Genomic DNA, 11,933 nt, shown 5'->3' with positions numbered 1-11,933 from the left:
AAGCTTCTTGTACTTTCATAGACATGTCCTTCTTTAGGCTAGGAAAGTTTTCTTCTATGGTTTTGTTGAATATGTTTTTTGTATTTTTCAGCTAGGATTCTTTGCTTTATTTGGGGGTTTGGTCTTTTCAGGGTGTCCCATATTTCCTGTAAATTTTGTGATAAGGATTTGTTGGACTTAAGATTTTCTTTGGTCAATGATTCTCTTCCTCTAGTATATCTCTAACACCTTAGATTCTCTCTGTCATCTCTTGTATTCTATTGGTTATCCTTGCATCTGTAGTTTCTGATCATTTACCAAGATTTTCTGTTTTTATCATTCCCCCAGCTTGTGTTTTCTTTATTGTCTCCATTTCAGTTTTCTGGTCTTGAACACTTTGAAATGTTTTCTTCATCTCTTTGATTGTTTTTTCTTGGCTTTCTTTGCTTTCTTTAATACATTTGTTGATTTATTGCAATTTTTGGTTTGGCTTTTCCTCCATTTCTTCCAGTTTTTGTTTGTTTTTTTCTTCAATTTCTTTAAGAGATTTTTCTCATTTCCTTTTTGAGGATGTCTATCATCTTCATAAAGTTGTTTTTAAGGTCATTCTCTTCTGCTTTATCTGTATTGGGTTTTCAGGTCTTGCTGGGGTAGACTCTGGTGGTGTCATATTTGTGCTTCTTTTGTTGAATGTGTTCTCATATTGTTGCCTTACAATCCCTTCTTCCAGTGGGTACGGGTGGGGTCTCTCCCTCTCCTGTTGGGTACGGGTCCAATGGTCTCTTCTGGTGGGTGCACATGGGTCCAAGGCTCTCTCCCAGTGTGTGTAGGTAGGTCCAAGACTCCAATGGTAGCAGATGCTGAATGGTTCTGTCTGCCTATTGGTATCTCTTAGAGATTCTGTGGCTGGACATATCTAGGGAAAGTTGGGCAGGAAAAAGCCCAGCATCCATCCTTCTAGTGGGTATGGTCCAAAACTGGGATGGCCTCAGATGCTGGATACTTTGTTCTGCCTCCAGGTCTCTCCAAGGTATTTAGTGGCTGGACAGGTCTCGCAGCTGTCTGTCAGGGCCAAAACTAATTTTCTTTTGTGATATGTTATTAATTCAAGAGAATGCTTCTAGGTTACAAATGGGGACTTGTGACTACTTTTCCTCTTAGTGCTGGGACCCATGTGGCTTATAGTTGTGCAGGCCCTGTGAGTGTTGCCATCATTGTGTGAATTCATATTTGTTTCAGTTCTGCTGTGTCTAGAAGTCCTTGTTTCCTTGTTGTTTTCCATTCTCACTGGCTCTTACAATCCTTCTTTGATCTCTGATGGGACTGATTTGATGAAACATCCCATTTCAGACTGAGTGTTGTAAAATCTCTCTCTATAAACTCTCCAGTTGTAAGTCTCTGTATTTGTTACCTCTACTGCAGGGAGGATTTTCTCTGATGGTGACTGAGTAAGACACTGATCTGTGGTATAGTAAAATGTTGACAGTGGTCATTTTATTATTATGTTCCTTTAGCACAACAGCAGTATTTTGTTTTCCTCTAGGTCCATACCATGTCTGATCTTTGTGTTTTGACCAGTGTCAGTCCTAAATTCCATTTCAAGTAGTAGGTCTTAAATCCAATAAGTCAGTGTTTGGTTACTCCCACAAATTTTGTGCCCCTATTGCACCAATATATCTTATAGGTAAGACACCATTATAGATCAAAGGGTTTGTAGCTGGGTTGATGATGAACTTCATATATGGTAGAAAGGAGAGCATCCTCCAGTAATATGAATACTAGTCAGAAGGGGTTAAGGCTCTTGGTAGGCATCAGCTAGACTTCTCTGTGTTCAATGCATTGTGTAGGTGTTGTCTTCAGCAATATGAACTTACCATCAATTTATGGAGAACAACCAATTGCACTGGCAAAAACCTGGGATGTTTAAAGATTTCCATGAGACCCCCCTATCCATTTATTCCTTCTGTTTCAGGCTCTGACCTCAGTTCATCCATTACTGTAGCAAAGAAGAAGAGGTATCCCATGGAGCTGGAGAAGAGATTAGCTAACCATAAAGATCATAGGGGATTCATATCGAGTTTATAAAAATTCCTAAAATTAAACATTCAAAACTGTCATTCAATCAACCAAATAGCAATAACAGAATAGGCAATTCTCAATAGATATGTGAAAAAATGTTCAAAATTATTAACCACTACAGAAATACAAATTAAAACTAAATTCAGATTCTATCTTACCTTAAAAAATGGCTATCTTTAGGAAAATAAATGGCAGTGAGCTTGATGGCATTGGTCTACATTGTTATTATTCTGGAGAGTGAGGAAAGAGGATCACAATGCAAGGCCTTCTTTATTTACAAAGTGAGCTCAATGTAAGTTATTTCTTTTTTTTTTTTAATGTGACAATGACTGTTAGGGTATAGTTCAGTGGAAGAAAACTTGCTTAGCATTCTTGTGGCCCTAAGTTGAGTTCTCACTAAAAAAATAAACACAAAACAAAACAAAATCCATCAACAACAAAAAGCACCTAAAATATTTCTGGTGATGATCTGAGGAAAAAGAAACTTTTATACTGTTGATTGAAATGTAAACTGGCCCACTCACTATAGAAACCATCACAACAGCTCATCGAAACACTAACATTAGAACTGTCTGACCAAATTATACTATTTCTAGGTGTGTCTCCAAAAAGATTCACAACAGTGTGCCACAGAGACACGTACACACCCATGTTTATTGCTGCAATAATCACAATAACCAAAACATGGAACCAGCCTAGATGTCCGTCAACAGATGAGTAAATATAAAAAATATGGTAGATATACACAATGATGTGTTAAATACCTATAAAGAACAATATCATGCCATTTTGGGGAGTACTTGTTGAAGGTTATGTTTAGAAAGATTAATTAACTTGTTCAAAGTCTGAAGGGATTTTCAACCTATACTACTATCTTATCAGTGTTTCTGAGAAACATTTTTCTGTCTGAACATGAAGTCAATATATAGTCTTAATACAGGAACTGCAGAAGTTTGGAAGTTCCTGAGAAACTGAGTGCTAATCCTCAATTTGCCTGTTTCCTAATTAAGAAGCCATGTGGGATTGCTTAGTCACTTTATCTCTTTGTGATTCTTCTGTCAAAAGTGTGATTAACATAGCATTATGTGCTTCACATCAGTTATTGACCAAGTGAAACCAAGCTCATAAAAATAATGAAGTGTTTTCCAAAAAAGCTTATTAAGGAGAGCCAAGTAGGTTGTAGTTACCATAGTTATTTTTCAGTGTTATCTTCTTATTAACTTATTTTATTTCCCCAGGTGACCTTCACTTTATGGCAGAGAATGTCACCAGGGTGACAGAATTTATTCTGATGGGGTTCCAGCTTCAGGCAGACTTGCAGCTAGGTCTCTTCTTCATATTTCTAGCTTTTTATGTCATCACAATGGGAGGAAACCTGGGCATGATTCTGCTAATTCAGAGTGATCCTCGGCTCCACACACCCATGTACTTCTTCCTCAGCCATCTGTCCTTCCTGGATATTTGCTACTCATCTGTTATTGTGCCTCAGCTGCTGGAGACCTTGGGGTCTCATAAGATGGTCATCACTTATGAGCACTGTGCCATCCAGTTCTTCTTTTTCACCTTATATGCTAGTACTGAGTGCTTCCTTTTGGCTGTGATGGCCTATGACCGCTATGTGGCTGTGTGTAATCCCCTCCTCTATGCCATGGCCATGACACCACAGACTCGCCTAGGGTTGGTTGCTGCAGCATACTCTGGTGCAATGGTAAATACTGTGGTCCGGACTGGGTGTACTTTTTCCATTTCCTTTTGTAAATCTAACCAGGTTGACTTCTTCTTTTGTGACCTCCCACCCCTGCTGAAGCTTGCCTGTAGTGAGACCAAGTCACGAGAACAGGTGATCTTTCTTTTTGCTTTCCTGGTTATCACGACTAGTATTTCAGTGATTCTTATATCCTACCTTTTCATTATTTGGGCTATTCTGAAAATTCGTACAGCAGGGGCCAAAGCCAAGACCTTCTCCACTTGTGCATCTCACATGATTGCAGTGGCTCTTTTTTTTGGAACACTCATATTCATGTACTTGAAAAGTAACATGGGTAAATCACTCTGGGAAGACAAGATTGTGTCTGTGTTCTATACTGTGGTGATACCTATGCTGAATCCTATGATCTATAGCCTGAGGAACAAGGAGGTGAAAGAGGCTCTTAAAAAAGCTTTCAAAAGAATGAAGATTTCCCAAGGAGAGTAAGACTTAAGCTTCATAAGTCCAGAAGTTCCTAACAGTCTTTGGTCCTTTGTTTTGTCTTCTTAATTTTATGACTCTGCTCTCATAGTTGCTTTGATATATCGTAGCAGAAAATTAAAGTTTGGCTTCCAGAACTTATTATCTCTATGACTTTGAGCAAGAAATTCTTCGTATCATTTTATCAAACGTAATTTGTTTATTGAGGTTTTAGAGATGGCTCGGTAGTTGATAATGTATCTTATTCATACAGAGGAGTCAAATTCAGTTCCAAGTACTAACTGTTACCTTTACCCTTCAGCTACAGATTCACAGGATCTTCTGGCCTGCATGAGTCCTCCCCCCTCTCTCCCTTCCTCCCTCTTTCCCTCTCTGTCTCCCTCTCTCAAACACACATACATACATGATTACATAATTAAAAATACTATTTTTATGAAGGAAAATTTCTTGTTTGTAATGATTGAAAGTCAGGAAATGTTTAACCCAGATTAAGACAGACGGAATCAATCTCAAATTGATTTATAACTGTAAATATGTTATAACATAAGATTTATTTTTATATCTGTTCTGGATATTGTTGAGTGTTTTAATCAACTACTTCACTGTTTCATATAAAACTCATCTTTTAACTTAGGGTGATTACAAAGAACACCATGTTTCTTATGTGGTGAAGATATCAACACTGGACAAAGAAACAATTTAGGGATTTTTCATGGAGGAATAGAAGTACCTAAATGAAAGAAGGAAAACAAGATGGAAAGGATTTATGATTCAGGATCACTCAGCTAGAATATGTTAACTTAAGTGCATAAAGTCAACATGCTGCAGAATAAAGGAAAGAACAAATGAGTTATATTAATTATTGGAAACATTTTGATCTTGATGTATAGTGGTACTGAATCTATAATATTATGCTAGTTTTTGATAAGCAAGGTTTAGAAGTTCTACTTTTTCTCATCATTATTCATGGACAGATGCTTCAATTAATCCAGGTTACTGTTTATTCTCTAATGATGGACACCACTATTTTCTTGCATCTCCTCTAAGACATTTATTTTATTGTCAGAAAACAGGGACATACAAATCTATCACCTCTAAATGACCTCCATTATATGCTAAAAATCTTACTTGGGAATATCTCATAGAGACTTCATAATCTTGTTCATCATATCATTAAATATATAGAGACTACTGTATAGCAGAGAAAATATTTGTTTGGAACATGATAATAAAGTGCATGATAAAATACATATGCATTATCCTGTATGGAATTTGAAACATGGGACACAGTCATATACTATACATATATCCATTATATAGATAATTAACTTCTAAAGTTTTGGAAAGTGGAAATGAAAAAAAAATTAACAAAACAAGAATCATGGGTCATTGTTAATTGGTGAAATAAGGCTTTAACATAGTCTGGTGTGGCTAAAAAAAGCATTCTCAAAGAACTAACATGTAGACAGAAACCTAAATAATTAAGTATGCTCTTTTTCTGAGAAGAAGAGACTATATCAGACTGAAATAACTGTGAATACAAAGTTCTGTGAAATCATATGAACTGAAGAGAAGACAGATTGAGGGAATCTTTATTTTCCTTGATTTTCAAATCGTATTTTTCATTATGTTTTTATTTTTATCAAGTTGCAATTTAGTCTCTTATTAGACACTAGAAGGTTTATGGCAACTGATCTTGGTGATATCTGGAGAAATAATTGCAATAAATCAGTTTACTCTTTCAATAAAATGCTACTAATATAATCCATTGTTCTGTTCAGTATTATATCTTTTTAAAAAAAATTTAAATTCACTTTTATTTAAATTTAAAACAATCTTATTTTACATAACAATCCCAGTTTCCTCTCTCTCTCTCCTGCCTTCACATGCCACCCACCAAACCCCTGTCCCAGCCCCCATCAACTCCCCAGGGAGGGCAATGCCTCCTATGAGGGATCATCAAAGTCTGACACAGATTGAGAATACCCTAGTGTGAAATGCAAGTGGTGGATTCAGGAGAAACTAGGGTGCAGAGCTAGTTTGCAGGATAAGAAATGATGTTAGTTCTGAATTGAAAACAAAAACAAAACATCCTTTTCCTGTAGTTGGTTGGGTTGGAAAGGAGGCCAGTTGGGATGGAAACATAAAAGCACAGACTCAATTGTGTAAGAAACAACTGGCATATTCTAGTGCACGGTGGTATATTTCTGTGAGATACAATATTATGCTTCTCAAATTCATTCTAGGAGAGAGAAAACTAGGAGGTGAATGAATATTATATGGGATTAGGACTGGTACATAAACAAAATGCAAGGTTGAAAAAATATAACTTGGTGGTATCTGCTTTTATGTTCGTGTACAATAATTTACAAAAGGTCTAATCCTTCGCTGCTCTAAAGGCTATGTCAGTTATCCAAATAGTTATTTTCTTTAATTAATCTCATGGTGTATGCCTGGCTGTGATAATGAGCTTAAGAAATCTTTCATTACAGGGAAATTTTAGATACAAACACACATAGAAAAAATTAGACTAAGGTTTTCTTTCTTGGTGGTAGTGGGAATTATTTATCTCACTTTCCTACCAATTTCTACTTTGCAGGTCAAATCTAACTCGCCTATAGATGAGTCATTTTGTGTAATTAATGTATGCTTATTAAAATGTCTAAAACAGACAAACAAATGATTTTTTTCCAAGTATTGGGTACATGCACAATTGCTTCTGGAATACACAAGGCGCAGTAAAATGAGTTTTAGTGATTGCAGGCATTGCTTTACTTTAAACATTATAATTTTATTTTATGTATATGAGTGTTTTGCCATATATATATGGATGTCATGCACATGTAGTTACCAAAGAGGCCAGAAAAAGAACACAGGATTCCTTGCAACTAGAGTTGTAGATTGTTGTGAGCTGTTGTGTGGATACTAGGAATTGAGTCCTGCTCCTCTATAAGAACAAGTGCTCTTAACTCCTGAGTCATCTGTTTAGTCGCAAGAGTCTAACTCATCATGCACAAAGCATTGGCATTTATTGTTTTGTCAGTGACTCATATCAATAAATGAATGGAACTATTGACTAGCTGATCATGAAGGTCTGTGATAAGATTCCCTTATCTTGTGTAAAGAAAACATTCTTTTTTTTTTAAATGCCATCTTTGAAATAAAATACTTTTTCTCATGATTTTATTTTATCACTGGCCTCAAACTCAAGGTTTTTCTTCCTCAGCCTCCCAGGTCCTGAACTTGAAGTCACATGCTACCACATAGTCTCACACATAATATTTTAGAAGTAGAAAATGGTCAATGGTTTTGCAATGGCTTTCTTTTTTCTTTTCAATTTCTAATCTGTTTATTTTAGAAATTTGACTCAAATGATAAAATTTTGACTATAATATTTTCCCTCAAATATACCCACATATGACATTGCAAAAATGAAGAAAGTAGACCTTCAAACTGATTTTTAAAGCTGGCAATAACAAGAGGCTATATTCTGATATCATCACAGTGACTGTGACTAAATGTAAAAGGTTAGAAAAATAACAAACCAGTCTAAACCTCAGCATAGGTGGAAGAGTGGCTTATGTACTACCACCTTAGCTGACAACTACACATTCTGCAATAGATGAACCTATAGCCTTGTACAAACAGGATAAACCAAGTAAAACCATCAAATTTAAAACTAAAAGGAAAGAACATGAAGTCAGGAGGAAGATGTAACAGGGGGCATAGGGAGAACATTGTAAGGGAAGGAATAAGGGATGAATTTAGGCAAAACATTAATATCTGTATCAAATTCTCAAATACTAAAAATACAAAAATAAAATAATCAACGAAAAAACAGCACTAATACTTTAACTGTAAAATTTTGCACATTCACTTGCTGTGTGTGTGTATATATTTGTGAAATATATATATATATATATATATATATATATATATATATATATATATATATAGGCATAGATACTAGCCAAATTAACTAGGTTCTCATTAGTTGATGGGAAATGAAAGCATGTAACCCACATAATTCTTGGTCCTATGCCCTTGAAAGAAGTATGTGTTTGCAGATTTTCTTTTGTTTGTGGAGTATGAGATGAATAGTTAGGCATTGGGACCTGAGGCTGGGGAAGCAGCTGTATTTTCTCCTCTGTGACAGAGACCAGGTGCCTTGTTAAGAATTCACATAGGTAATAGACGCCTTTCCTCAGAGACCGTTTTAACCATTGTATGGGGATCTCAGAGTTTTATAAGCAAAATGTGTTTCCCCTCTTAAATATGTTAGAATTGGAAGTGCATAAGAAAAGGCTGTTCCAACCTCTGCTGACTGAGTCTAATGCCTAATTGAACTATGCTTGGGATGAAGAATGATCCTGGCTAGATTCAGTAGATTCTGGAAACAAAAAAAAATCTTTGGTATGGCATATGGCAAGAAGGATCTCAAGAATTATCGTAGGAAGAATCTGTTAAAATATTATTATGTTCATGTTGATTAATATGGTGCAAATGAGTGTGTGTGTGTGTGTGTGTGTGTGTGTGTGTGTGTGTGTGTGTGTGTGAATCTAAAGGAAAGAAAAGACACTGAGGAGCTAAGACTTCCTCAGCCTCATAAATAAAATTGTAGGAAGCAAATAGGAATCAAAAAATCTTTTGCAGCCAAGGGCAGTAGTGCCCCCGTCATATCATTAGGATACTTCTTTGCCAGGTAGATAGAATGAAATGACCTTGTTTAAACTTAGGATAAGTAGTGGATAAAGAGAAAAGAGGATCATTGGGATAAACACCAAACTTGAATTCAGATGATCAAACTGAACTGTTTCTCTTAATTGATATTCAACCTGGTGACCAGAATCAATTCCCTATATCATTCATTCTAGTACCTTGGTCTAGCACTGGCCTAGGTACCAATATTTATGCTGTAATATTTTTTAACATCTTCCCTGTCCTGCTGCACTGGAATTTAGCCATACTATAATCTATTCATCATTTGAGTTTTTTGACTTAAAGGTGGACATTTCCTAAGTAAGAGCTATTAGAAGAAATCTAGGAATCATGTAAAATCGGTTACAAGGTAAGCATTTTCTAGTATATGTAGAGCTGACAATTATATCATTTCCTAGCTGTGTTGTCTTGGGCCTGATGCTTAAGTATTGTCTTGGTCTCCTCATCCACAGAAAGAAGAAAGTTCATTTATAACACCATAAAGATTAAATGAATTAATGAATAGGTCATGAAATGTAGTCTACCAATGTTTTTTTTATTATTATTATTGAAAATATAGTTCTGGTAGAAACCTGTTTTTGTAAAAAAAAAAAGACATCTCCTTTCTGTTAAGTAGCACATTAAAGATCATAGATAGAATTATAAAACCTACAAAGAACTTATAATAGTCACTGGTACTGAAGTCTCATATTTAGAGCATGTTCTGACTTTGTAACTTGAGTACTGCCACTGTACTGTTCTCTCCTCAAGGCGGTCTCACATCTTATTTACTAACTTCATTCTGTAAAATATGTTAAGCCCTTACTGAGTGATGAACTCCCAGGGGATATTTACTGTCTGTAGAAGTAATGATGAAGAGAGACTTCCTATAAAACCTGTGATGTGTAAGTATTGGGGATGACCCTGGGCACAGAAAAGGTAAAATGTCCTAGGCAGAAGTAATGTTCTGCTTGAAGCAAGGAGACATCATTGAATGCAGGAGTATTAAGGCTGTCAATAATTTCAGTACATCTGTGGAAATTATGGCAGAATGGGGTGTCTCTTTGTGTGCCAGGACTGGGAAGTAAGGTGTTACTTACGGAAATAAGTAGAAATATCATTGAGAAAACCAACATATTGAGGATGCTAAGTAATTCTTGCTCTTAACAGGGTTCCATGACTAGATTTATTTCAAAAGGGAGAGACATGATCAAATTAAAGTCTTAGAAATAACAAGATTTTAATTGATATTAATTAAAAACAGTGGCAAAAAAGTTACTTTGACTCAGAAGTGAGGGAGAACAGTTAGTTCCATGGCTGTTGATTTAAACTAGAGAAGAGATGAAGAGGGCTAGAAGTAGGGGAGAAGTTTTACCATCAAGGAGAAAGGGCAAACTCCTGAGATGGTCAGCTGCATGGTAAGAAAAGGACCACAAATCTCTATATGGCTGTACTAGATTTGCAGGGCTCACACAGCTACTTAGCAATGCAAGTGGGATTACTCAGTCTCTTGTTGGGCACACATTTGTAGTTTGTATGTGTTTTATTTTCCCCTCAATATCCTAGGATGACTATAATAGAACTCCCTTTAAGGAAGGAATTAAGACCTGTCATAGTCATGTTTAAAGTCCCTCCACATGTTCAAAATTAAACACCGTACTTGCAAGTGCATCCTATGTGAAGCATCCTGACCTGACTTGCTTCTAATGCTCTCTCAGGTATGACTGGCTCCATGGCAGAGGTGAACTTCACTTTGGTGACGGAGTTCCTCCTCATAGCATTCACTGAACACCCAGAACGAGCGCTTCCTCTGTTCCACCTGTTCTTATTTATCTATCTCTTCACATTGCTGGGGAACTCAGGCATGATTGTTTTGATTCGCATGGATCGCCGGCTCCATACCCCCATGTACTTCCTTCTAAGCCATCTCTCTTTCATGGACATCTGCTACTCTTCTGTCACTGTTCCTCAGACAATGGCCGTGTTATTGGAGCATGGGGCAGTTTTAAACTATGCACGCTGCGTTGCTCAGTTTTTCCTGTTTACTTTCTTTGGCTCCATCGATTGCTACCTCTTGGCCCTCATGGCTTATGACCGCTATGTGGCAGTCTGTCAACCTCTGCTTTATGTCACCATCATGACACAAAAAGCCCTTCTAAGTTTTGTGGCTGGGTCTTATGTTGCTGGCCTCCTCAGTGCTCTGGTGCGGACCATCTCAGCATTTTCCCTTTCATTTTGTGGAAACAATGAAATCAACTTCATATTCTGTGACCTTCCTCCTCTGTTAAAGCTGACCTGTGGGGAGAGCTACACACAGGAATTGGTGATCATTGTGTTTGCCATTTTTGTTATCCCTGCCTGCATGGTGGTAATCGTGGTTTCCTATCTGTTCATTATTGTGGCCATTCTGAGGATCCCTTCAGCAGGAGGCCGGGCAAAGACCTTCTCAACCTGTGCCTCCCACCTCACTGCTGTATCACTCTTCTTTGGCACCCTCATCTTCATGTACCTGAGAGATAACTCCGGCCAGGCTTCAGAGAAGGATCGGGTAGTGTCTGTGTTCTACACAACAGTAATCCCCATGCTGAATCCTCTCATCTACAGCCTGAGGAACAAGGAAGTGAAAGAAGCACTAGGGAAAGTTCTTAATAGACTCAAGACTTCCTAACCTTTCTCTATATTGGAAAACTATTTTTCTAAAGCCAACACTTTAGGACTTCTTTATTTATACTATTCCCAACATTTAAATGTGGATATCATGGTCCATGACTTATAAGAAGTAAAAATGTTTAGATCCAGGGATAAGCAAGAACAAATGCAAAGGTCAGCCAGGGAAGATATTTGAGTGTGGACCATGGCTCTCAGGAAATGTGCAATTAAATGGGGAAGGTCTCACTGGTTTGTGATGATAGAACAAAACTGCAGTTTTTGCAGTTTTCAATAAAAAGGAAATGTTGAAAAATCTTTTAATAAACACCTTATATTCAAT

At 36.8% G+C, this 11,933-nt stretch overlaps 2 protein-coding genes across 2 annotated transcripts; both read left to right on the top strand.

Annotated features, from left to right (window-relative positions):
- The first annotated feature begins 3,310 nt into the window (after positions 1-3,310).
- Positions 3,311-4,252, top strand: LOC127227870 (olfactory receptor 9I1). The gene has a single exon (XM_051192177.1). It carries the CDS (start codon positions 3,311-3,313, stop codon positions 4,250-4,252), a length of 942 nt encoding a protein of 313 aa, XP_051048134.1.
- A 6,424-nt stretch (positions 4,253-10,676) lies between these two features.
- LOC127227775 (olfactory receptor 9Q1-like) lies at positions 10,677-11,612 on the top strand. The gene has a single exon (XM_051192116.1). It carries the CDS (start codon positions 10,677-10,679, stop codon positions 11,610-11,612), a length of 936 nt encoding a protein of 311 aa, XP_051048073.1.
- The last annotated feature ends 321 nt before the right edge of the window (positions 11,613-11,933 follow it).

This window comes from Phodopus roborovskii, unplaced genomic scaffold (genome assembly GCF_943737965.1).
Source record: "Phodopus roborovskii unplaced genomic scaffold, PHOROB, whole genome shotgun sequence".
Classification (NCBI taxonomy): Eukaryota; Metazoa; Chordata; class Mammalia; order Rodentia; family Cricetidae; genus Phodopus; species Phodopus roborovskii.
The sequence above is the reverse complement of the archived record's forward strand: the minus strand, read 5'-3'. Positions and strand labels throughout refer to the sequence as shown.

Excerpts from the sequence above, each read along its gene's own strand:
- LOC127227870 (XM_051192177.1), top strand. The coding sequence starts at position 3,311 with ATGGCAGAGAATGTCACCAGGGTGACAGAATTTATTCTGATGGGGTTC.
- LOC127227775 (XM_051192116.1), top strand. The coding sequence starts at position 10,677 with ATGGCAGAGGTGAACTTCACTTTGGTGACGGAGTTCCTCCTCATAGCA.